This window comes from Bos grunniens, chromosome 8, assembly GCF_055505025.1.
Source record: "Bos grunniens cultivar Pamir isolate PY7600 chromosome 8, Bosgru_T2T1.0, whole genome shotgun sequence".
Taxonomy (NCBI): Eukaryota; Metazoa; Chordata; class Mammalia; order Artiodactyla; family Bovidae; genus Bos; species Bos grunniens.
The window spans coordinates 82,763,440-82,791,125 of record NC_141172.1 but is presented as its reverse complement, the minus strand read 5'-3'; the positions used below and the strand labels follow the sequence as shown (position 1 = coordinate 82,791,125).

The 27,686-nt window shown below is 40.5% G+C and overlaps 1 protein-coding gene across 2 annotated transcripts; it reads left to right on the top strand.

Annotated features, from left to right (window-relative positions):
* Positions 1–385: 385 nt before the first annotated feature.
* On the top strand, positions 386–27,686 carry ZNF367 (zinc finger protein 367). Of its 2 annotated transcripts, none has more exons than XM_086417040.1 (5): positions 386–2,383; positions 17,652–17,802; positions 20,720–20,839; positions 21,862–22,000; positions 25,170–27,686. In XM_086417040.1, the coding sequence occupies exons 1-5, from the start codon at positions 1,967–1,969 to the stop codon at positions 25,390–25,392; spliced, it is 1,050 nt and encodes a 349-aa protein (XP_086273166.1). In that variant the 5' UTR covers positions 386–1,966; the 3' UTR covers positions 25,393–27,686. The 2 variants fall into 2 exon arrangements, with proteins under 2 accessions (XP_086273166.1, XP_086273167.1); XM_086417041.1 differs by lacking the exon at positions 386–2,383 and adding an exon at positions 12,579–13,687.

The following is a 27,686-nucleotide window of genomic DNA, read 5'->3' as shown; positions in this document are numbered from 1 at the left end:
AGATACAAAATTATATGTTGTATCTTCTGAAATCTTTCCATTTGTTTCCCAGTTACACAATTCCCCTCCTTGGGGTCAACTTATGTATCAGTTTCTTGTGTACCTTGCTAGAGGTACTTTGTATATTTAAAAGCTAAAGTGTATATATTTCCCCTCACCTTTTAAAATGTGAAAAAAATCACACTATTCCATATTTTTAAAAAAATCACTTAAAAATGTATCTTAGAAGTTGTTTATATAAGTTGTACTTGTTTTTAAACACTTAGGGGACAGATGTCTGTGTGTGTATTGGGGGTGGGGGCAGAGAGGGAGAGAATACTCAGCTATCTATTATGTAGGCCTGTTCTAATTACTAATCCTAACTGTTAACTACTGGATATTCATTCATTTATTCAACAAATATTTATTGAAAGTCTAAAACAAGTCAGGCTTGGCCCTGGCAATACAGCAAAGAACAAAACAAGATAGTCACTTCTTTCACGTTCTAGGGAATACGAGGCTGGACATTCCATTTTGCCCCATCCCTTTCTGAGACCCAAAGTGCCCCTGACAGGGGTTGGGCGGGGGGAGGTTGACTGTCAGACTTTTGATTCTTGTCAATCAAGATCCCTTGGGTGCCGAGTGGGGTCTGGAATGACCGGGGCATCCATAGCTCCACACCCTTTCAGATGGGGGATGAAGGGGCGGCCCCAGACTGGGTTTGGATCCGCGGCAGGAGGGCGGGGAGTCCTCTGGCGTCTTTGGGGCATCCGTCCCGAGCGTGAGAATGGACACTCGCCTGTGTTCGTGTCTCTCCGGCGCGAGCAGCACACAGGGAACTCAGAGATGACCTCCTTAACTATCCTACTTAGCACAGATGGGAAACCGACGCCCGAGGAGGCGAAGGCTATGACTGATGCCCACCTCAGTCTTGGGGCGAGTCGGGGGCGCGGATTGGGTCCACTCAGCGAGTCCAACAGCTGGGCTGATGGGAATCATTAAGAAACTACACACTTCTTGGTATCTACTAGAAACTACAGTAGGAAGGCCTCGGTCCCTCTTGAGCGGGTGGCGGGAGCTGAGAACCTGGACGGCGGCGCGGGCCCCAGCCCTTTAAATTCGCAGCCGCGCGGGAACTACAGTCCAACAGCCACAGGCGGGTGGGGTGGGCAAACGCAAGCCCCCGCCGGCCAACGACCGCCCCTAGCCCTCCCCGTCACCGAAACCTCTCCAATCAGCAACCCTCTTGTCGCTTGCCCCTGCCCGTCACCCCCACTGGTCGCCAACCTCGACTACCCGCGCAGAGGGACAGCAGGGGCGGGGCTCCCGGAGGGTGTGTCTGGGTGAGTGCGGACGTCGCGCGCTCCCCTGGAGTTTCGAACGCTGTTGGCTCCTCTGGAAGAAAAAAAAATACAAGAGCGGCGGCCAATAGCATGGCAGAAAGGACCCGCGCGCAGGTCCGGCTCCGCCCCGGTCTGGCTAGAAAGAAGTCCAGGCCCGGCCATTGGCTCACGCGTCCTGTCACTCGCCGCTGCGGCCAGCGGGCAGGGGCCTTGCGGTGATTGGTTCCGCCCAGGCGCGAAATGTAACGCGGGAAAAACAGGAGTAGGGACCCCGGCGGCAGGTTGTTATTTTCGGGGGCTCGGCGCCTCGCGTCCAGCTTCCCTGTCATCGCAAAGGCAAGCCGCCCGCTGCTTCCTGCAGCTGCAGCCTGCGTTGGAGAGTATAAACAGCGGAGAGCGGGTTTGACCCAAGGGTTGGGGGTCCAGCCCTGACCGTCTGGTCCGGCCGAGCCGTTCTGTTCCTTCACTGGCCGCAGCGCAGGAGAGTTCCAGGAAACGTCCGCCTGCCATGAGCCGGCGGGACTAAGAGCCGGCAAGACTGAGAGCCAGCAACTCGGAGCAGCGCCGGCGAGCGGAGCAAGGACCAGACCCGGCCTCGGGGAGTGCGGCCCACGGCCGCCGGAGCTGCGGATCCGGGCCAGGCAATGATCCGGGGTGTGGAGGCGCAGATGGCGGACAACGCCCCTCAGCCGCCGCCCGTCATCTTCTGCCAGGATTCCCCGAAGCGGGTGCTGGTGTCGGTCATCAGGACGACCCCGATCAAGCCCACATGCGGCGGCGGAGGGGAGCCAGAGCCGCCGCCTCCGCTCATCCCCACCAGCCCTGGCTTCAGCGACTTCATGGTGTACCCGTGGCGCTGGGGCGAGAACGCGCACAACGTGACGCTCAGCCCCGGAGCCTCCGGGGGCGCAGCCTCGGCTGCCTTGCCTGCGGCCGCCGCCACCGCCGAGCACCTGGGGCTTCGCGGACGGGGCGCGCCGCCGCCCACCGTCTCGGCCGCCGCCGCCTCGGGAGGTGAAGACGAGGAGGAGGCAAGCAGCCCGGACAGCGGCCACCTCAAGGTAAGTGGCGCGGGCGGGCGGGGCGCGGGGCAGTCGAGGCCCGTTAACGGCGCTGCGGGGCCGGCAGCGCCCGCGGACTCGGCGGGCGGGGCGGGGCCGAGTTAAAAACGCGAGGTCTCTTTGGCTGCGGTGGGGGCGGGCGGTGGCGGGTGACAGGACGCTGACGTCACTGCCGCGCGCCAAAAATCTGGCCCCCGCACTCGGGGGCGGGACTGGACTTCAGTCATGTGACTTCGGCAGGGGTTTGGGGAGGCCCAGCGGAACGGAAGCCACTGGCCAGCAGGTGCAGTGGGCGGGAACGCGGCCTGGGGGTCACGGACCGGAATGGTCAGCCGGCTTTGTCAGCCGTTCGGCTCACCGCTGAGTCCTCTCTGGAGGGAGAGGGCGGGAGGGGGCCGCAGGCCTTCAACTGTTCCTCTGGGTGCAGGAAGGGAGGGGTTGCGCCGTTTCTGCTTCATCACTGCAGACACCACGACCCTGCTAAAGATGCCTTGCGGAGACGGCCGAAGAACAAGAAGGGACTTAAATCTTACCCAGCGGGTACAACTGGGCTCCCAGTTGTACTAAGTAAGCGTACAACTTTGCTAAGTTATGAGAGCACAGAGTGGAATCGGACGCTGTTGTCACCGACTTCAAATTGCTTGGAGACGCAGTCTGTTTTAGAACCGGGAAGGATTCAAACCTACAATTTACGGATCAGGCAATTGATACTTAGAGGTATTGGTGAAGGGAGCTCCCCAAGGTACACAGCTAGGTAGCAGGAATGCTGATAGGATAGACGCGTTTTTGTGGCTCCAAGTTCTGAAGCAGGGCTTCCATGGTGGCTCAGTGGTAAAGAATCGGCCTGCTAAGGCAGGAGACGCTAGTTCCATCCCTGGGTGAGGAAGAATTTCCCTGGAGAAGGAAATGGCAACCCACTCCGGTATTGTTGCCTGGGAAATCCCATGAACAGCGGAACCTGGGTGGTTCAGTCCATGGGGTCATAGTAGAGTCGGACACGAGTTAGCTACTAAACAATAACAGAGAAGTATTTGTGTGAGTATTGCTGATACAAGTCCAGCATTCAAGTTCTATTAGTTAAGTGGCTATATAAGGTAAGCAGTTTGTTAAAGATAAATCACCTTGTGGATAAGTACATCTATATTGGCAAATACTGTATAAATTGAAACAAGTTGGTCATCATTTTACACACAGTAGCAAAGATATTGAAACTCTGTTGAGCCCTGAGGAAATTGGTACACTTTGTTACTAATTGCATTGTTATTAAAGAACTGTAATTATACAGCTATATGTCTTGACACACTTCAACTCTTAAAGCTATACTTGAGTAAAAATTTGAAAGAAGTAGTAGAAATATTTATATTAGTGCTGAATTTGTGAAGTGAGCAATCACAGTGTGCTGTCTCTAAATAGGCTTTAATAAGCTGGCTGGGTAGCCTAGGTATTTTTCCATATTAATACATTTACATGTTTACCACTTGAAAAAACGTATAGTAGGTTATATAGTTGAGCAACATAAAGACATGTATGCATAATTTACTTGTAGATGATTTTGCATCTATTATTTTATTCTTGATTATAACTGAATCTAATTTTGGATTATCCAAGGAGGTTAATGTTATCATAGATAAATGAAATTCTGTAGGTATGGGGTTTTTTTGTTGTTTGTTTGGTTTGGATTTTTGGCCCCAAACAGTCTATCTTCACATAAATCTTTAAAAAAAAGTTCTTAATAATGCATGAGTTTGAATTTTATTTTTACTTTGTCTATTTATCAGAGGTAAAATATAGTACAAGTTAATGAAAAACATGTAAAAAGCTTTTTATACATGTTACTTTTTTCCCTCCTCACAGTCCTTCATACTATAATTGTTTCATAAATTGTTAGACAAGTTGATCCTTTTATCAGTGAAGAATCCAAATACAGCTCCAAAAAATTCATTCATTTAGCATCTCCATCCTGATGGGGGAAGGTCTGGAATATACTTTGCTTTAAGGCAGTTACCTAGTTTGATTTATGATCAGTACATTCTTTAGTTTTAGTCTAATTCTTTTGTTTTGCTTTTCTAAAGTACTCATAGTTCTTTTATCTCCACATGCATGAGTGAATCATAGTGGTTGAATCTGCTCACATTTTGGGAAGATGGAAAACAAGTCTGAGATATAGTTGGTGCCAATAGCATGCTTTCCTCTGGCCCCCTCCCCCCGTCCCCTTCTCTCAGTATTTGGGTAAGAGGCAATAACTGCTATGGGTTTGAGAACATTTGTGTTCATTCACTGTTTGTTACCACTGCTGGGAAGGGAGGCTTCAGCGTCTCAGTCCTTGCTTTTTTGTTTGTTGCTGCCCAATTTTTGCCTCCCCTGCCTGTGGGGAAAATATTCATCTTCTGCCAGCTTATTTTGGCCCCTCATCACAAGATTGTTTAGCACTATTGGGATACAGTTATATATTACCACTGTCTCTCCCCAGGTTGTAGAATTCTGGGACGGAAGGGAGCAGGTCTAATATTCCTCTGGCAAAGGATATTCCAAGCCCCCATAGCTTGTGCCCTTTACTCAGATTGCATTCATGAAGTTATTTTTCCACTGTGGGACCTGTGTAGTTTGACTTCTCTGCACATCCTCAGATTTACCCTTCAAGACCTGCCAGCTGCCTATCCTGTTTCACCTTTCTATCACAGATCATTTTAAACGTCTGAACTGTACTTAGCCTTGTAGTAGCCCATAGCCTTGTAGTAGCCAGTAGTTTTGATCACCACCATATTTAAACATAACATCGTATTAACATGTTTCATCAACACAGTAGCCACTATTTATTATTCATTGCCTTGCAGAGCAAACCACCAGACTTTGTGTTGATTGTTTTGAATTTTTTAATCAATTTACCTTGTTTATCTGATGAAAAGAATTAGAGAAGTCCCCAAAGTTAATATCATATGATAAGCAGCAGAACTGATTGGAACCTTTTAAAGCTCTTACTCTTAATCCCTACATGATACTGCTTCTGTGAGTTGACTTTAGAGTTTTTTGGTTTTTTCCTTTAACATTAAGATTCAAGTAGGAAATTTCCTGGTAGTCCAGTGGTTAGGACTCTTCTTCCACTGTAGGAGGCATGGGTTTGATCCCTGGTCAACTCCTGGTGGGGGAACTAAGATCCTGTATGCTGGGTGGCTTGTCCAAAAAAGGAAAGGAAAAACGGACTTTCTTGGTGGTCCAGTGGTTAAGAACCCGTCTGCCAATGCAGGAAACATGGGTTCAATCCCTAGTCCAGGAAGATTTCACATGCAGCAGGGAAACTAAGCCCATGCACCACAACACTGAAGCCTACATACTCCAGAACAGCCTGTGCTCTGCAACAAGAGAAACCAGTGTGATAAGAAGCCCATGCACCATGACTAGAAGCAGCCCCTTCTTACTGCAACTAGAGAAAGCCAGCATGTAGCAATGAACACCCAGTGCACCCCCCAAAAAAGAAGATGCAAGTAGACTTATATAATACACTATTCAAAATGATATCTCAATTGAAGTGCTTTATGAGAGTACATGCAATCAGTCAGTTCAGTTCAGTTCAGTTCAGTCGCTCAGTCGTATCCGACTCTTTGCAAACCCATGAGTCGCAGCACGCCAGGCCTCCCTGTCCATCACCAACTCCCGGAGTTTACCCAAACTCGTGTCCATCAAGTTGGTGATGCCATCCAGCCATCTCATCCTCTGTCGTCCCCTTCTCCTCCTGCCCCCAATCCCTCCCAGCATCAGGATCTTTTCCAATGAGTCAGCTCTTCGCATGAGTTGGCCAAAGTATTGGAGTTTCAGCTTCAGCATCAGTCCTTCCAATGAACACCCAGGACTGATCTCCTTTAGGGTGGACTGGTTGGATCTCCTTGCAGTCCAAGGGACTCTCAAGAGTCTTCTCCAACACCACAGTTCAAAAGCATCAATTCTTCGGCGCTCAGCTTTCTTCACAGCCCAACTCTCACATCCATACATGACCACTGGAAAAACCATAGCCTTGACTAGGCCGACCTTTGTTGGCAAAGTAATATCTCTGCTTTTGAATATGCTATCTAGGTTGGTCATAACTTTCCTTCCAAGGAGTAAGCGTCTTTGAATTTCATGACTGCAGTCACCATCTGCAGTGATTTTGGAGCCCCAAAAAATAAAGTCAGCCACTGTTTCCCCATCTATTTCCCATGAAGTGATGGGACCAGATGCCATGATCTTAAGTTTTCTGAATGTTGAGCTTTAAGCCAACTTTTTCACTCTCCTCTTTCACTCTCATCAAGAGGCTCTTTAGTTCCTCTTCACTTCCTGCCATAAGGGTGGTGTCATCTGCATATCTGAGATTATTGATATTTCTCCTGGCAATCTTGATTCCAGCTTGTGCTTCTTCTAGCCCAGCGTTTCTCAGGATGTACTCTGCATATAAATTAAATAAGCAGGGTGACAATATACAGCCTTGACGTACTCCTTTTCCTATTTGGAACCAGTCTGTTGTTCCATGTCCAGTTCTAACTGTTGCTTCCTGACCTGCATACAGATTTCTCAAGAGGCAGGTCAGGTGGTCTGGTATTCCCATCTCTTTCAAAATTTTCCACAATAGATAGATACAAATTAAGACTTGTAAAGTTGTGAAGATAAGTCAAAGTAACAGATGGCATTAGGAAGCAGATATGTGAGCCACAGGAAATTTGGATCAAATCTGAATTGGAAAAGGGAAATAAGATCTATTTACATTTTCTCATAAAAACAAGAAGGTATACACCTCTTCCACTGAAAACTGTTTTTCTTTTCCTTCCAGGTTGTTTGTGTACTTTATTCAAATTTTGCTTTGTAAAAAATGTGTCAAGAACTTTTAGTGTTTTTAGTAATCATGCGAACATCAAGTTTGAATATAACTTTTTCTAAAGCCTAGGGAAATGTGTACATTATTCTAAGTGTCTTGAGAAATAACTCAAACTTTATTAAATAACTTTTTAAAGTTATTGATGTTTGAAAATAAAACATTTATCGTGACATATTTTAGAGAACATTTTAAAATCACTACCTTCTGGTGGTATTGGATTGTTTTAAAAATTAAAATTGCTGAGATATGCAAACATTTTTAGCAATACCTTCTGGTGGTATTGGGATTGTTTTAAAAATTAAAATTGCTGAGATATGCAAACATTTTTAGCAATATATTTATTTTACTTCTTTCTAGTAGCTTATTTTGCAGCAGTTGCCACATAATAGCACTAAGATACGGAGAAGGCAATGGCACCCCACTCCAGTACTCTTGCCTGGAAAATCCCATGGACGGAGGAGCCTGGTAGGCTGCAGTCCATGGGGTCACTAGGAGTCGGATGTGCTTGAGCAACTTCACTTTAACTTTTCACTTTCATGAGTTGGAGAAGGAAATGGCAACCCACTCCAGTGTTCTTGCCTGGAGAATCCCAGGGATGGGGGAGCCTGGTGGGCTGCCGTCTACGGGGTCGCCAGAGTCAGACACAACTGTAGCGACTTAGCAGCAGCAGCAGCAGTGGCGGCAATAAGATATGTTAGAGTTTCTAATTATTATTATTATTATTTTTGCAGATCATCAAGTAGTCTTGACAAGGTTTGTCTCTTAAATTACAAGTATACTTAGTCACTGATGAGTTAACACTTTGTTATTGTCAAAATGTACATGGAAACATGCTTTTGTTTTTAATTGCTAAGGCTGAAATGAAAAGTTTTCTTAGAGTGACATTTTTGTATATATGGTTAAAAGATGCTCTTTTTTCATTTATTTAGGGTATCAGATGATTACTTGCCTTGCTTAATTTTCTTAGCTAAAAGAATACATTTAGTGAAGCTTTACCTGCATATCACTGAGATGTTGGATTATGTTGCATTTTTCAGCTCTATTTCTCATTTGGAAAATGAACATGTGGTTTGTAGCTGAGACAAGATCTTAGAGTTACTGGGAAGCAACCAAACAGTTAACTTAAACAAAAAATGTTCCCCCACTGTAAAACATGCTTGTTAATTTTTTTTTAACCAAAAACAGAAAATAATAATGGGTAATCTTAAAATTTTGATATTAAATAGTTTACTTATTTGATACTAAATCAGTTATTTCAAATTGTAATACAGTGAATAGTATGTTTTATGTATTTAAAAAACAGTAGGGAAATGATCCTTTTTGCTGTGGTGGAGCTGAATCACTAAAGTTTTTAATTAACGTTATTTCATGTTCCATTTCTTTCTTAACAGAACCAATCACCTGTGATTTTTATGGATCATAGATGGTTTGTTTATTTTGCATTTAAAACAATATTTAAAACAATTATTCATGATACCATGAAGTGAAGTGAAGGTTGCTCAGTCATGTCCAACTCTTTGAGACCCCATGGACTATAGTCCATGGAACTCTCCAAGCCAGAATACTGGAGTGGGTAGCCATTCCCTTCTCCAAGGGATCTTCCCAACCCAGGGATCAAACCCAGGTCTCCCACATTGCAGGCAGATTCTTTACCAGCTGAGCTATCAGGGAAGCCCCATGATACCATAACCAGCAACAATTTATACAGTTATTGTGGAGAATGGGTGAGATTTTTATCCCATCGACAAACATATATTAACAACGTACCTGAGTCAGTTAGCTTAGGCTAAACCATGCTGCAGAATACAACCTCAAAATCTCAATCTCAACCTATGCAAATCTTGTATTATGCATCCTGTGAGGGTGCTCTTTATCCTGTCATTCTGGGACCTAGAAGGGAATGTTCCCTACCTGGGACATGTGAGTCTTAAGGTGGAGCAGGAAGAGAGATGGTAGAACCTTGTGATGGCTTGTAAACCTTTTGCTCAGAGGTCACACATGTAATTTCCACTCATGTTTTATTGGTCAAAGCAAAGCCATATGGCCAAGTTGGCCTCCATGGGGCTGACAGGAGGGAGGGGCAGTGAATATTTTAACATTGTTAATAATCTGCCACAGTGCTTTCTTACATTCTTTTTTTCTTTTTTCACTTTTGTGGCAAAAAAGAAAAAACAAAAAATTTACCAACTTAACCATTTTAAAGTACTAACTATATGAACATTGTCATAATAGAACTCCAGAACTTTTTTATCTTGTGAAACTGAAACTATACCCATCTAGCTCCCATTTTCTCCATTCTGGATCCTGACAACCACCATTCTGCTTCTGTTTTAAGAGTTTTGAAATTCTTTAGATACCTCATGTAAGTGGAATCATGTAGTATTTATCTTTTTGTGATTTATTTCACTTGGAATAATGTCCTTAATGTTCATCCATGTTGTAGCATATGACAGACTTGCCTTTTTTAAGGCCGAATAATAAGAAAATATCACATTTCCTTTGTCCATTCATTTGTCAGTGGACATTTAGGTTGCTTCCATCTCTAAGCTGTTGGCAAAATAGGTTTTAATATCTATGAATATTTAGACATGATTTATCCTATAAGATACTCATCCATATTGAGATTATGCTTTTCTTTCAAGGTGAACATTGACTGAAGGGAATCTTGCTTATTATCAAGGTTTCAGGCGATGTTTTTAAGCTTTAGGAAGACTTTAGGTTTTTATATGGAAAGCAGTAAAGACATCTTCAGTTTGGATGTAGGTGTTATTTTTTATATATAACTTGTATGTGTAAAAATGTAACTTACCTGGGAAGAAAGCTTTTTTTTTTTTCAAGTAAATGCTTATGGTTGATTAGTTTTAGATACCTAGAAATCTTAAGACAGTACAAGGAGTTCCCATAAAGCATGTACCCAGTCTCCTCTGTTGCCATTATCTTACATCATTTTGATACATGTTGTGCTCAATATATTTTTATTTTGCTACACAAAATAAAAATTTGCTACACAGGTCTCATTTGTGGCATGTGCCATCTAATTCCCCAACCAGGGATCAAATCTGGGCCCCCTGCATTGGGAGTGCAGAATCTCAGCCACTGGACCCCTAGGGAAGTCCCACATTCACTGTAATTAATGAACCAAATTGATACATTATTAACTAAAGGCCATAGTATGTTCTGAGCTCTTTAGTTTTTTTTTTTTTTTTTTTTAATTGAGCTGACATTTACATAGCATAAAATTGACCATCTTAAATTGTAATTCACTAACATTTAGTAGTTCACAAGGTTGTGAAACTACCACCTATATCAAGCTTCAAAACATTTTCATCACCCCCAAAGAAAGTTGCTTATTCATTATTTAGCCACTCGCTTTTCCCCTCTATAGGCAGTCTCTGAAAAACACCAACTGTTTTCTGTCTGGACATCTTATAACATAGATCATACAATATGTGGCCTTCTGTGTCTGACTTCTTTTATTTAGTATACTGTTTTCTGAGGGTCATCCACCATGTAGCATGTATGACTGTTTCTATGACTGAATAACATTCCATTGTATGTGTATATGCACATATATATATATGATACTGTATCACACTGTCAGTCTCTTTCACAATGGCTAAACCACTTTACAGTCCCACCAGCAGAAGTTTCCAGTTTCTCCACATTCATGTCAAAAATCACCTTATTTCCTACTTATGTTCCTGGTGGTTTTTTTTTTTTTTTTTAATATAATTGAGTTGGTGTGAAATAGTATTTCACTGTGGTTTTTTTTTTTAATTATTTTTTTTCTCTTCAGGCTTTACTGAAGTATAATTAACCTGAACTGTGGTTTTGATTTGTATTTCCATGACCTTGCTGGCCATATGTATCAATATAACTGCTTTGGAGAAATGTCTATTCAAGTCCTTTGCCCCTTTTTTATTTGAGTTTTCTTTTTGTTGTGTTGCAAAAGTTCTTTATATATTCTAGATACTGAAACCTATCAGATAAATGATTTGCAACTTATCATATCCCATTCTCTAGGTTGTCTTTTCACTTTCTTGATAATGTCTTTTGACGTGCAAATGTTTTTAATTTCAAGTCCAGTTTGTGTATTCTTCTGTTGCTTATGCTATTGGTGCCACATCTAAGAATCCACTGTCAAATCTGAGGTCATGAATATTTATCCCTTTTCATTTTTTTAAAAAGAGTTTTAAAGTTTCAGCTTTCACATTTTGGTGTGATGCGTTTTGAGTTAATTTTTGATATATTGTGTGAGGTACGATTTCATTCTTTTGCAGGAAGAAATCCAGTTATCTAAGAACTGTTGAAGAGCTGTTCTTTCCCCATTGAGTGTTCTTGGCACCCTTGTTGAAAATCAATTGGCCATAGAATAAGGGTTTATTTCTTGACTCTCTATTTCATTTCATTGGCCTATGTCTATCCTTACACCAGTACCACACTGTCTTAATTTCCATTGCTTTGCAATAGGTTTTGTAAGTGTGAGTCCTCCTGCTTTGTTCTTTTAAAATATTGTTTTGCCTACTTAGAACCTCTTGCAGTTCCATGAGTAGAGGATTGCTTTTTCCATTTCTGCAAAGACCTTTGGGATTTTAATACGGATTGCATTGAACCTGTGTATATGATCTCTTTGACCCATTGGCTATTTCAGAGTGTTTAATTACCACATATTTTATGTGTTTTCCAGTTTCTTTCAGTTACCGGTTTATAGTTTCATTCCATGTGTGTCAGAGAAGATGCTTTGGATGATTTCAATCTTTTAAAATTTACTGATACTTGCTTTGGGCCCAACATATGGTCTGTCTTGGGAAATGCTCCATGTGCACTTGAGAAAAATGGGTATTTCTCTGTTTTTGTGTGAAATGTTCTGCACATGTCTGTTAGGTGTAGTTGGTTCATAGTGTTGTTCAAGTCTTCTTTGTCTTTGTTGACCTGTCTAGTTGTCCTGTTCATTAATTGAAAGTGAAAATCTCCAGCTTTTTTGAATTATCTCATTCTATTTTCAGTTCTGCCAGTTTTTGCTTCATATATCTTTGGAGCTCTGTTGTTAGGTATGCATGTGTTTATAATTGTTCTCTTTTTCATCCTTTCACTTTTAACCTTTTTATGTTTTTGGCTCTAAGGTGAGTTTCTTGTCGATAGCATATAGTTGGTTCATTAAAAAAAAAAAATCCATTCTGCCAATCTGTGCTTTTTATTTGTAGAATTTAATCAATTTACATTTAAAGTGATTACTTATGAGGAAGAACTACTCCCTTTTTGTTTTCTATATGTCTTATACCTATTGTGTTTATGAATTCCTCCATTACTGCCTCCTTTTGTGATTGAGTTTTTTGTAGTTTATCGTTTTCTTTCCTTTCTTGTTTCCTTTTCTGGTATTCTTTTCCTTCCTTTCTTCTTTTTAGTGATGACCTTGGGAATTTTGCTTAACTTCTTAAAAATGTGAAAAAAATCTATTTTGAATTAATATCACCTTAGTTCCAATAGTATACAAAAGTTCTGCTCCCATATATTTCTGTTTCTCTCCATTTTTGTTATTGTTGTCACAATTACACCTTATATTGTGTTCCCACTAACAAAGATTTATTATTTTTTAATACACTTGGCATTTGCCTTTTATATAGGACAGAAGAGAGACGTTATAAGCCCAAAGTACAATACTTCTAGCTTAGGTAGTTACCTGGTGTTGTTTATTTCTTTGTATGGCTTTGAGTAATTGTCTAGTGTCTTTTCATTTTTGCCTAAAGAATTAACTCCCTTCAGATTTATTGTAGGGCAGATCTGCTAGCAATGAACTCTTCGCGTTTATCTTGGAATGCTTAATGTCTTCATTTTTTAACAAGTTTTGTTGAATATAAGATTATTGTTTGATTTTTTTCCCTCCCAGCACTTTAAACATATCCCACTGATTTCTACAATTTCTCCTGAGAAATCAGCTATTAATCCTATTTAGAATTTGTAGGCATGATAAAAACTGCTTCCAGAGTCTTTGTCTTTTGATTGTTTGATTATGTCTCCCTTTGCATCTCTCTTTGTGTTTATTATAGAAGTTGATTGACCTTCTTGGGGGTTTAGACTTGTGTCTTATCAACTCTGGGAAGTTTGCAGCCATTATATCTTTAAATATTCTTTCTGCCCTATTTCCTCTTGCCTCTGGATCTCTGATTGTGTGTGTGTGTTGATAAGCTTAATGCTAAGGTGTCCCCCTAAATTTGTGTGTTGAGATCCTGACCCCCAAAATGATGGTGTTAGGAGATGGGGCCTTTGGGAGGTGGTTAGGTCATGGAGGTGGAGCCCTCATAAACAGAATTAAAGCCGTTATGAAAGAAGCCCTGGAGAGCTCTCCTGCCCGCTTCTGCCACGTGAGGACACAGCAAGAAGGCACTGGCTGTGAACCAGGAAGTAGTCACTCACCTGACCATGCCGGCACCTTAACCTTGGACTTTACAACCACAAGAACTGTGAGAAATAAATTTCTGTTGTTTATAAGTTTCCCAGTGTGTAGTATTTTGTTTTAGCAGCCCAAATGGGCCCATAAGACACTTGATGTCTTACTGGTGCCTTGGCCCTGTTCATTCTTTGTCTGTTCCTCAAACTGGATTAAAAATAGTTGACCTATTTTTGAATTTGCTGGTTCTTTCCTCCTGCCAGTTCAAATCTGCCATTAACACTCTGGAGTGAATTTTTTTTTTTCTTCTTCATTTCGGTTATTGTATTTTTTAGTTCTAGAATTTCTATATTTTAAACATCATTTGTTTCTTTATTGGCATTCTCTGTTTGTTGAAACAGAGTTCTCCTGGTTTTCTTTTGTTCTTTGTCCATGGTTTCTATTACCTCTTTCCACGTATTTAAGACAGTTTATTTAACTTCTTTGACTAGTAAGCCCAAGGTCTGCTTCCTCGTAGGAAAAATTAACTCTTATGCATGGGTTGTATTTTTTTTTTCTTTGCATGCTTTGTGATATATTGTTGAAAACTGGGTGTTTTGAGTATTATGAAGGAGTAGCTCTGGAAATCAAATTCTCTCTCCTCAGAGTTTGTTTTAGTTGTGTACTGTGGTTTGTAGTTGTTTGGTGACTTTTCTAAACTATTTTTGTAAACTCTTTGTTGCATTTGTTCTCTGAAGTCTGTTTTCTTTAGCTTGAGATCAGCTCATATTTTGAGATTTTCTTGAGTGCTTGGAACCAAACAGAGGGCAGGGTTGGGCGGGGGGCGGGGAAGTGGTGGAGAAAGAAAAACAAAGTAAAAAAGTAAAAGCCTTTAACTTTGCAGAATGGTTCTGTGCTGTAGCTCTCCTTATATACTTAGCCAGACTGTTTACAGTTCTGTTTTAACCTTCATTTCTTGCTTGTGCTGAGCCTAAAAATCAGTCAGAAGTGAAAGCTTTGATTCTTCTCAGATCTTTTCTGAGTATGATTCCTGTGCTGGGCAAGTATGTGGCTTTCTAAATTCCTTCCTTTAGGATATGTGGGCACTTTTCAATGCCCTAACTTCCCGAAGAAATTCTCTCCCCAGCTTGTCCTCCCAGGCTTTTGGTGTGTCTGTGTGCCTTTGTTGAAATCTTTTTCCCCAGGTGGCAGTAAGTTGTTATTGGCCTTACAAGGTTTTGGAGAGATGCCCTCCATGTAGCCACTTTTCTGCCCAGAGAGAGTTCTAAGTTAGTCAGAGCTTCAGGTAGCCTCCAGGCTGGGGAAAACAGGCAAACACAATTCTTTCAGAATATAAAGTCTTCTCTCTTGAACCAGGGACTGGGATCCTACACTGAGAATGAAGGGATCCTACACTGAGAATGAAGACAACTATCTTCAAAGACCACTGTGAGGAGAGGGTGGGGCAAGGAGTTGTTAAGTGTGCTACACAACTTTCCTGCAGTTTTACATTGCCAGTTTCTTGAGTTATTGTTGGCTGAGTTGCTGTAAATTTCTGATTATTTTCTGGAGTTGTGACAAAGCTGATTTTGGCAGTTTTTGCTTGATTTTTCAGTGATTTGTGGGGGTTGGGACCTTGAAACTACCTACTCTGCCATTTCACTGATGTCACTGAAGAAAGGTGTTAAATGGTTATTTACAGGCACACCTTTGAGATTCTGTGGGTTTAGTCCTAGACTGCTGCAGTAAAGCCAATACTGCAATAAAGCAAGTCACGCAACTTTTTTGGTTTCTTAGTGAATAAAAAGTTATGTTTATACTATAGTTTCTTTAGTGTGCAATAGCATTATGTCTAAAAAAAAAAAATGTTGTTCAGTTGCTAAGTCATGTCTGACTCTTTGCAACTCCATGGACTGCAGCACTCCAGGCCTCCCTGTCCTTCAGTATCTCCCAGAGTTTTTTCAGACTCATGTCCATTGAGTCAATGACAACAATGACAATCCAACCATCTCATCTTCTGTTCCCCCACTTCTCCTCCTGCCTTCAGTCTTTCCCAGCATCAGGGTCTTTTCCAAGGAATCTGCTCTTTGCAGCAAATGGGCAAAGTACTGGAGCTTCAGCTCCAGCATCAGTCCTTCCAATGAGTATTTAGGATTGATTTTCTTTAGAATCGACTGGTTTGATCCTTGCTGTCCAAAAAAACACTCCGGTGCTTCGCTGGTGGTCCAGTGGTTAAGAATCCACCTGCCAATTCAGGGGACATGGTTTTGATCCATGGTCCAGGAGGATACCACATGCTGTGGGGCAACTGAGCCTGTGTGCCACAACTACTGAGCCTGTGCTTTAGAGCCCAGGAACTGCAACAAGAGAAATTACCACAATGAGAAGCCCGCACACTGCAACTAGAGAGTAACCCCTGCTTGCCACAACTACAGAAAGCCGGCACACAGCAATGAAGACCCAGAGCAGCCAAAAAAAAAAAAAAAAAAAAATTTATTTCTAAAAAATGCTAACTACCATCTGACTACACAGAGTTGCTACAAATCCTTCAATTGTAATAAATGCAGTGTCTGCAAAGTGCTTTTCATTCCAATCCCAAAGAAAGGCAATGCCAAAGAATGCTCAAACTACCGCACAATATGGCAACCCACTCCAGTGTTCTTGCCTGGAGAATCCCAGGGACGGGGGAGCCTTGTGGGCTGCTGTCTTTGGGGTCGCACAGAGTCGAACACGACTGAAGCGACTTAGCAGCAGCAGCACACGCTACTAAAGTAATGCTCAAAATTCTCCAAGCCAAGCTTCAGCAATATGTGAACCGTGAACTTCCAGATGTTCAGGCTGGTTTTAGAAAAGGCAGAGGAACCAGAGATCAAATTGCCAACATCTGCTGGATCATCGAAAAAGCAAGAGAGTTCCAGAAAAACATCTATTTCTGTTTTATTGACTATGCCAAAGCCTTTGACTGTGTGGATCACAATAAACTGTGGAAAATTCTGAAAGAGATGGGAATACCAGACCGCCTGACCTGCCTCTTGAGAAATTTGTATGCAGGTCAGGAAGCAACAGTTAGAACTGGACGTGGAACAACAGACTGGTTCCAAATAGGAAAAGGAGTACGTCAAGGCTGTATATTGTCACCCTGCTTATTTAACTAAGAAGCACAAGCTGGAATCAAGATTGCCGGGAGAAATATCAATAAGCTCAGATATGCAGATGACACCACCCTTATGGCAGAAAGTGAAGAACTACAGAGCCTCTTGATGAGAGTGAAAGAGGAGAGTGAAAAGTTGGCTTAAAGCTCAACATTCAGAAAACTAAGATCATGGCATCTGGTCCCATCACTTCATGGGAAATAGATGGGGAAACAGTGGCTGACTTTATTTTTCTGGGCTCCAAAATCACTGCAGATGGTGATTGCAGCCATGAAATTAAAACACGCTTAGTCCTTGGAAGGAAAGTTATGACCAACCTAGACAGCATATTAAAAAGCAGAGACATTACTTTGCCAACAAAGGTCTGTCTAGTCAAGGCTGTGGTTTTTCCAGTAGTCATGAATGGATGTGAGAGTTGGACTATAAAGAAAGCTGAGCACCAAAGAATTGATGCTTTTGAACTGTGGTGTTGGAGAAGACTCTTGAGAGTCCCTTGGACTGCAAGGAGATCCAACCAGTCCATCCTAAAGGAGATCAGTCCTGGGTGTTCATTGGAAGGACTGATGCTGAAGCTGAAACTCCAATACTTTGGCCACCTGATTCGAAGAGTTGACTCATTGGAAAAGACCCTGATGCTGGGAGGGATTGAGGGCAGGAGGAGAAGGGGACGACAGAGGATGAGATGGCTGGGTGGCATCACCGACTTGATGGACATGAGTTTGGGTAGACTCCAGGAGTTGGTGATGGACAGGGAGGCCTGGCGTGCTGCGATTCATGGGGTTGCAAAGAGTCAAACATGACTGAGCGACTGAATTGAACTGACACAAAGTATGCCTGAATTATGATACTATATTTTAATGAGTGGAGTGAAATAAATTATATTAATGTTTTACAAATTGTTAACAGGATGGAATCCGACGTGGTAGACCCAGAGCAGATACTGTACGGGATTTAATAAATGAAGGAGAGCATTCGTCCAGCAGAATCCGTTGTAACATCTGTAATAGGGTGTTTCCACGGGAGAAATCACTCCAGGCTCACAAAAGGACTCATACAGGTAAGTTGAGCAAATTTTAGCGAATGCCAAAAGTGACACTTAAATGAAAGCTGATTTGATGTTTAGGCCTATAAATTAATTTTTTAGTTGCCTCACATTTCCTTATTGTAAGATTTTAAAAGCGGGCACCATATAGTCAGGTTCTCTTTTGGTGGGGAGGGATAGTTCTGAACATTGATACCATGTGATTTCTAAAGTTGTCATGGTAATTAGTGTAGCTGTCACAGGAGTATTATTACTAAATATGGTTCTCTCCTATCTATCCAAATTTTACTTGATATGCCTTTAAGTTGTCTGTTTGACTGTTAAAACTGATTTGTAAGTCAAATCCTAAATCACTAATAGTCAAATTTTTAATAGAATGTCTAGAGTCCTCAGTGCCATCAGGATATTTGAATCTAAGGTGAAGTAATTTTTCAGAAATAAATGTATTGTAGGTAGTTATCCCAAGACTATCATATATCTTTATTTGTGTGAAGAAGTCATACTTGCATTTAAAATACCATACAGAGAAGAAAAAGATAATATAAAGAGGGTCTTGTTCTTGCCACAGAGAAAGTGGGTCCCTGAAGGAGCCATATATTTCTAATAATGACATCAAAAAATTTACAGATGAGGAAACTGAGGCACGAAAGCACCCAATTACCACTGACTTATAACTTCTCATACTCTTTAGTCTAGAAGTATACTGCCAATACAGTAACGTATGTGGCCCTTGAGCACTTGAACTGTGGCTCGTCCAGATTGAGATGAGCAGTATGCATAAAATACACTTAGTATGAAAAAAAGAGTAAACAATGTCCTTAATAACTTTTGATAATGATTACAAATTGAAATGATTAAATTTTAGATGTATTGAGTTAAATAAAGTGTATAGTTAAGTTCATTTTACCTGTTTTTTATTACTTTGTGAATGTGGCCATTAGAAGTGGTTCTCATTCTATTTCTCTTGGTCTGTTCAGTTCGGTTCAGTTCAGTCACTCAGTCGTGTCTGACTCTTTGAGACCCCATGAATCGCAGCACGCCAGGCCTCCCTATCCATCACCAACTCCCAGAGTTCACTCAGACTCAGGTCCATCGAGTCATTGATGCCATCCAGCCATCTCATCCTCTGTCTTCCCTTCTCCTCCTGCCCCCAATCTCTCCCAGCATCAGTCTTTTCCAGTGAGTCAACTTTTCACATGAGGTGGCCATAGAATTTGTGTTTTTAACCTGTAGTCCCCTGTTTGTTCCACTATGTTTATGGTTATCACCTGTTTCTTTTTTCTTTTAGTTTTTGAAAAGATATAGTTCAATGACATGCTAGAATATAGGTGTTCTTAGCTAAATTTCTGAAAAGGGGTAAAGTTTTAATTTTGAATCATTGTAAACTAAGGTGGCCAAGAGGTTTTGAATTCAGGTACCATTCAGTAAAACTATTATTTCATGCATATCTGACTCTGAGAATTTTTTTCAATCAACTTAGCCTGAAATATGGAGAAGGAAATGGCAACCCACTTCAATATTTTTGCCTGGAGAATCCCAGGGACATAGGAGCCTGGTGGGCTGCTGTCTATGGGGTCACACAGAGTCGGACACGACTGAAGTGACTTAGCAGCAGCAGCAGCCTGAAATAACCCCAAATAAGCGGTTCACAGCTATAGAGTACATGTTGCCAGTGTGGAATCAGTTGCCACGATTCAAGATGACGTGGCATAATAAAAAGGTGCTTGAGTCCAGTACTGATCTACCACTGATCCATTGTGCGCCACCCAATACTTCTACGCCTATTACACTGTGTACCAGGGACCTGAGCCCAAGATATCCATGCTATAGTTAAGTTCTAATGGTATATGCTTTCAGAGAGTAGAAAAACTTTTCTCTTACTCTAGTCTATGTTTATTAACTTGTGTCCAACTGTTACATTCATTTAGTACATTTCTAAATAAAAAATTTAGGGAAGACTCATTACTGTTCTTTGAGTCATATTGGAAGAACCAATGTATAATTGTTGACCAAAGAATGTTTATTCAGGAAGTAAGTTTAATTATGATTGAACAACAACCTTTTTGAGCACTTTGTTTAGCCTGACACTATGCCGTGTACAGAAATTGAAATTGAGTACAAGGTGCTATTCGTCTTTGTATAAGGAGAGTTCATGATACAGAAACAATATAGGATACTAAGTTAGTGGAGGGATATGTTGCTGAATTATTTGGAGGTGGGGGCGGTGGGGGTAGAAGTAGTTTCACTGGGAGCCTACTGGATTGGGAAGATTTGAATGGGCAGAAAAGACAGGGATTTCAAGGAATAGAAGGTAGGGAACTGCCTCATGGCTGGAATGAATCTCCAGGAGGGAAGTTAAGATAAACCCTGCTCCCAAACCCAGTAGCTACAGTGCAGGTATTAGAGGGCCATTTAAAAGTCAGCAGACCGTTTTTGCTTGTTCAAGGAGAATAGTAGGGTTTGGGGTGGTTTTAGAGAGTTCTTGGATGGAAAAAGCAAGTGCTCTGTGTCATCTACTCCAAAAGTGGTACACAGAGGCAGAGACTAGCGACCAGCCAGGCTTCCTTCTAGGTGGGGGGTGACCAGTCTGACCAGAGGAGGGTGGCAGTGGAGACATTTTAAATAATCAGCAAGAGCTAGCGACTTAGACTGCAGGGAGAAATATGGGATAAGCTAAAGATGATAACTGCGAAGATTGTGAACCTCGGTACCTAAAAGCTCAAGGGCTAAAGAAAACATTGTGCTTCCAGAGTGATTAGCTGCTTCATATTATCCAAGTGTGCCCTTAGCACTTCCATTTGCAGCTCTGTAGAGGCTGTAGCATGTTTTATTGTTGTTTGCAGTCATGACTTATGTAAAGGTTGATTCTCTCTCCCTGCCTCTTCCCCCTCCCCACCTTATTGTCTCATAAATATAACATCTGTTTACTTAGGTGAGAGACCTTATCTGTGTGACTATCCAGACTGTGGAAAAGCCTTTGTTCAAAGTGGACAGCTCAAAACCCATCAGCGTCTTCACACCGGAGAAAAACCTTTTGTTTGTTCAGAAAACGGTATGGTGTTAGAAGTTGTTAGAAGTTAAGTTTATGGAATAACCGTTTGTGAGTTAAAGGTTAAAATATCTTTTGCTTGAATTTTTAGGAAGTGAAATTTTTGATAGAGATTTTATCAAACCTCTTAAGTTAATATTTCCTTGCTAATATGTGATCCAGGCTCAATTGCTGGGAAATGATTGATTTTTAAGTAAAGTATTCTTTTTAGGTGAAAATCTTTATAAAGGGCAATTAAAAATCTATAATCAATTGCAGGCAGTAGAAAACTATTCAAGTAAATACAGCCTTTAGCATAGGCTTTTACTTTGGTGTTAAACTTTTTAACTGTTAAACTGAAGGAAGCACATTATTGTCTAAATTTTCAGGAGGGGCAGGGGTGGGGTGGATTTTACCAGCTCAACATTGCTACTGTTGGTTATTTCTTAACACTTTTCTTAAGTGTTTACTTACTGTTTTACCAGTTTCTTAATCTGTTTTTCTTATGTACATTTTTACACAGTTATATTTGAAATTCAATACAGTTTTGTTCTGTTGCTCTGTGGTTTTCTTGATTAATATCAGTTGTTACAAATATAGCACATATACATAACGATTGCCTCAGTGTTAGATATTGAATATTTAATTTGCTTTTAAAATTTGCTTGTTATCAACAAACACAAGAGGCCTGTTTTCCTATTTAAAGCTTTATTTACCTTTTGGGATTTTTTTATGACAGATGCCAAGAACGAAATTCCCGGGTCAGAGATTTTTGAATATTTTTATGACTTGTGCTAATAAATTACTTTCCCCTGGGGTTTAATGCATTTACATTGCAATGACCAGGAAGTGAAAGAACCGTCTTCACCTTCCTCTCAGTGGCATTGGTAATACCAGCTTAAGGTTATTTTTTTTTTCTCAAGTTACAGAATGATAAATCTCATCATCTTATTTTATTTTTTTTGGATACCAGTGAAACTGAACGCTTTCCATGTCTGCTGGATATCCAGATTCTGATGAAGTGTGTTTCCTTCTGTGTTTTGAAGGCTGCCTAAGCAGATTCACCCATGCAAACCGCCACTGTCCGAAGCACCCTTATGCCAGGCTGAAGCGCGAGGAGCCCACAGATGCTCTCAGTAAGCCCCAGGCTGTGGATAACCAGGCTGCCGCTGAGTGGTTGGCAAAGTAAGGCTCTCTCTGCAGTCTACAGTGGAACACTGCCCAGTGTGCGGGTTAAAGCTGGGGACTTACACAGTTCTATCAGTTTAAGTTGCTTTTGTACACGTTTTTTAAAAATAACTTGAAATGGCACTTTATTTCTTTAAAGCACAGAATTGGCAGGAGTTTTATTTGGATCTGTGTGCGATAGAAGACTACTGTATGATATTAGTCTGAGTGCCCAGACCACAATGTATTTAAAAGCAAGGGTTTACCCCATTTGAAAAGAATGTTTTTTATGTGTTGCATTTCATTTGTCATTAGTACAATCCGTCTTCATTTTCTTTATATTGAATTTAGTGATGTATTGATTATTAGAGAGAGAGAGACTAGAGGTTCTTCTAAAGTAAAATTTCCCAAAGCATCCAGTTTCTTTTTTTTTAATGGCAACAAAGGGACCAGTATAAAAACATTCCTGTAAGGATGTTTTGATTTAAGGAGTCCTCACACACCAGCAGCAGCTGATTGTGCCATTCCCTAGCTTCACTAGTCTCCTCTGCACTGAGGATAAACTCTAGAATCCCTAATTATGATCTGTGGTTCTGCCTTCCTCTAGAACACAACTGTCTCCAGCCACTTGGGTTCCTTGTCTCTCTACAGCACTGTTCCCATAGTTTCTAGCCCTTTGTCCTCACTTCTTTCTTCATTTAGCCACTCTGTTCATTCTTCATTTCTTACTCAGATTAAACATCACTTCAGGAAGTTCTTCCCTAACCTACCCAGTAACCCTCAAAACAAATAAGGTTAAATCCACTTAACAGATGATTTTATAACACATTGTATTTTCTATCTCAAAACCTCCATCACACATTTATTTATTCAATGACTATCTTCCCTGCAGGATCATAAGCTCCACAAAGGCAGGGATTGGGTTTGTCTCAAGTATTGCACCTTGCTGGCCTCCACTGCCCCATTAAATCTAATTTTGCCCAAGCCAGAAACTAACTAGTTATCTTTGTCTTTACCTTATTTTTCTCCCATCTACTCAGTGACAAACCTATGGATTCTACTTCCTTTACAACTCTCAGATTCAGCCACTTAAGTCTTCTCAATCTGTACTTCATGCTGCTGCCAGAGCAGTCTTTCTAAAATGCTAATATGGTTCTCAGTATGAAGTCTAAACCCTTTATTATAGCATTCAAAGCCCTTACCTAGTTCTTGCTGATCTTGCTGACTTGTATTTTGCTGTTTTCCTTTTCTAGTTGTCCTTGAAGTCATATTGAACTTCTTGCATTTCTCTTTTTATATTTCTTAGTATTTCCAAGTTTTCTAGTTTGAGTAGTCTGGGTTTCCTGAAATCTGGTAGTTGTAATTTTTCTTTTTTTGTATGTAATTTTAAAAACAGCTTTATTGAGGCATAATTGTCAAACAATAAATTGTACACATTTAAAGCACATAATTTGATGTGCTTTGACATATGTAGATATATGTGAAACCATCACCAAAATCAAGATAGTGAGCATACCCATCACTTCCACAAGCCTCCTCATGTCCCTTCGTAATCCTCTGATGTAAGCCTGCATCTCCCTGCCACTGTCAGCCCCCCAAAACACTCATCTGCTTTCTCTCTGTACAGTTCGCTCACATTTTCTAGAGTTTTATACAAATGGAATTGCCCACTATGTACTTGGTTGGCTTCTTTCAACCAGCGTAAATTATTTTGAGAGTCATGGTGTTGTTGAGTGTATAAGTTCATTCCTTTTTATAGCTGTGCAGTAATCTGTTGGATGGCCATAACTCCAATTATTTATTCATTCACCTCTTGATGGGCCTTTATGTTGGTTTTGGCTATTACAAATAAAGCTGCTATGAACATGAATGGACATTTTTGTAGGTAATGGAACTGTGATTTAAATATGCCTTTCTTTGGTTTTCAAAAACGGTGGAATATTTGCATTTTCTCTTGTGAGTTATCAGTTGACCATGCAATAGAATAATGATGGTGCTCTTAAATTCTTGAATAAGCTCTATGTGTTACCCTTATTAATCCAGTTGTGCTCTTTTTGGTGGGTTTAACTTTCTCATAATTTGCTCTATCAGAAGCCAACATCCCTCTGTGGAAAGGATAAATAGGCTTCTATGATTATTCTATTTCTATATTTTACTCTAGTCTGTTTCACATGTGATCTTGAAATCAGTTTAATGATGAAAACACATGACTCCAGAGCTGAGTCTGAGCTGCTATTTGTTGACTGTGGAATTCTAAGCAAGTCCTTCAGCTTCCTGAACTTGAGTTTTCCCCTCTGTTATGGAATCACAGCAGATGGTGACTGCAGCCATGAAATTAAAAGACGCTTACTTCTTGGAAGGAAAGTTATATCCAACCTAGATAGCATATTGAAAAGCAGAGACATTACTTTGCCAACAAAGGTCCGTCTAGTCAAGGCTATGGTTTTTCCAGTGGTCATGTATGGATGTGAGAGTTGGACTGTGAAGAAGGCTGAGCACCAAAGAATTGATGTTTTTGAACTGTGGTGTTGGAGAAGACTCTTGAGAGTCCCTTGGACTGCAAGGAGATCCAACCAATCCATTCTAAAGGAGATCGGTCCTGGGTGTTCTTTGGAAGGACTGATGCTAAAGCTGAAACTCCAGTACTTTGGCCACCTCATGTGAAAAATTGACTCATTGGAAAAGACCCTGATGCTGGGAGGGATTGGGGGCAGGAGGAGAAGGGGACGACAGAGGATGAGATGGCTGGATGGCATCACTGACTTGATGGACGTGAGTCTGAGTGAACTCTGGGAGTTGGTGATGGACAGGGAAGCCTGGCGTGCTGCGATTCATGGGGTTGCAAAGAGTCAGACACGACTGAGCGACTGAACTGAACTGATGGAAACATGTGGAGAAGGAAATGGCAACCCACTCCAGTGTTCTTGCCTGGAGAATCCCAGGGACAGAGGAGCCTAGTGGTCTGCCGTCTATCGGGTCACACAGAGTCGGACACGACTGACACGACTTAGCAGCAGCAGCAGCAGCATGGAAACATGTAACATATTCACTTTGTAACTTTATAAACTGAAACACACAAAATAATACTGTAGTAAAGACCCCCTCCACTCCCTTTTTTTTTTTAGAAAAGTGAACATTGGAGAGTCTTATCTATGCGTGTAAGTAATGCGGATGCATTTCATTACAGGTACTGGGAAACACGAGAGCAGCGCACTCCCACCTTGAAAGGAAAGCTGGTTCAGAAGGCTGACCAGGAGCAGCAGGACCCGCTGGAGTATCTCCAGTCTGACGAGGAAGACGACGAGAAGAGTGGTGCGCAGCGGCGGCTCCAGGAGCAGCGGGAGCGCCTGCACGGAGCCCTCGCTCTCATCGAGCTCGCCAACCTGACGGGAGCTCCGCTCCGCCAGTAGCCGGAACACTGACTCTTCCACTGTACAAAAGTACTGCCCAGCGTACTTAAAAAGTAGATCCTTGGGCGTAAGCTAAGCACCTTATTTGCTTATCATAGGCTGCTATTCTGTAGAAATGTATGAAGAATGTCATTGCCCCAGAATATGGGGTGAGAGAGAATTGCACTTTTTTATATGGTAAAAGATTTGTTGTAAAGTTTAAAATATTTTGTAAATATGGGACTTCTAGTACAGGGTAGAAAACTACGTATTGTGGGAGGCTAGATTTTGCAAGTTTAATGCATTCATTGGAAGCAGTTCTCACAGAAAGCACTTTCTGAATAAGACACTTGTATGGGGGAAAAAAAAAAAGCATGGTACATGTAGCCAAAGAAGGTTTAAATAGATTATTTATAAGATCATTTTTAACAATGTATATTAGTATGTTTAATAATACTGTAAACACTGAAGCAAGCAGAAAGTATAAGATGTGAGTAAGGTATGTATTTTAAAATTGCAAAATAGTGTGCCTAATAAGACTAGAGATGGAAAACTGACTTTCAGAAGACTTTCTAACTTTGGGACTTTGGAAGAAAACAGATATTTGAAGATCTTGGTAAGATGAACAGTAGTTAAAAATTTTCAAAATTGTATTGAAATCAGTCTTATTCTCTCTTTCTGAGGTTTTACAACTCACTATGATGTTTAGGTTTGAAAGCACTTGTCATCCCTAGCTTGTTAACTTGGGAACTTTTGCACATTTCATGTTTCTCATTTGCTGAAATCGAATGATTAATCTTGCAAAGTCTAGGTAACTTGGTAATCGGTATTTTAAAAATATATTATGGGCCCTGTAATGAGATTTGGCACTTGGATTTTTATTAATAAAAGGGACATCTACAGGGTTGTTTTGTAGTGAACCGTTTTAGATCTTTTGTTAGCAAACACTAAATTTAAATGTACTGCTTGTTTAGAATTATTAGCAAATGGAAGCCTCCTATTTATATTTTCAGTGCATAAAGCCACCTTCTTGCTTTACTTCAGAATAACATGCCAAGCTATTTTGTGTTCACTAAATTTAGCTATCAGTTAAACACTGCAGAAAATATTAGCTACTCAAATAAGTAGGCTTCCGGAATAGTTTTAACTGCAAGTGTGTTAACTTGTGTGGTGGTTTTAAATAATTTTTTCCAAAATAGATGAAATTTTTAAACACCACTTTATGTACTGAAGCATGAATAGAAAAATGAAGAGCAGAGTAGTTCACCTCCTTTATGTAGGCATAAACTTCCATCATTTTACCTTGTTTTAAGCAGAAACTCAATAACATGCATAGCATGGTAATTTTATAGATTGCTTAATTGGAGTAAACATCACAATAAGAGAAATAAGGGCTCGTCAGTGCCTTTTTTTCTTTTTTTTGTATTGAAGTAGTAGCCTACAGATGTAGTTTAAACATCTAAAATGTAGGCTTCTTTATCTCAAAATCCCAATGTGTTGCAGTACACAGATAGTTTAAAACATGTAGCCATGGGGAAGGGGATGTATGTAAATGTACTGAAATGAGGCAAAAGTATGAAAGATAATAGTAACAAATAATGTGTATGATGAGGACATACTTTAAAAATGTAATTCCTCTGTACAGTAAATTACAAATCTTGAGGGATTTTTTTTTTTTTTTTTGTAATAAGAGAATTTATATTTGTAATGGTCTAAGAATTTTTTTTTTGTAATCTGGTATATAGAATTTTAACTTGGAGCACTTATGAGCACAGACTATAGCATCTGAATTTTCTTGGTTTAGGTTTCAACATTTTTCTCTAGAATTTTTCCTCTCAAATATGACTTAAATGAACTATAAAAAGCTTCATTGGTTTTGGGAAATTTAATGAATTTACCTAAAGAAGGAAATGCAGTAGGAATTTAAAAAATACAAATATTTGCCTGTTCACACATAATAAAATTTAAGGCCCTCAAAAGTAAGAGTTTTTGTTTGTTTCTCCTGTCAGCTTTTGTCAATTATAATAGTTATATTCACATTTTTTATTTGTATAATTGGAAGTTTTAAGAAATTATTACAATTATTTACTATAGAAATATTTAAAATGTTCCTTTTTTGATATAAGCTATATATTTGGAAAAATACATTGGCATCTAAAATTTGAGGTGTGTTAAAAATGTGGTTTACATTCAAATTTTTGAAGTGTTTTATGCTTCATATGGCTAAGTTGTAGTTTGGCAGAGTTAACAGCATAAGAATAAACATGCTGTAATTTTAAAAGTTGCTTTGAATAAAAACTTACTTTAATTTACAA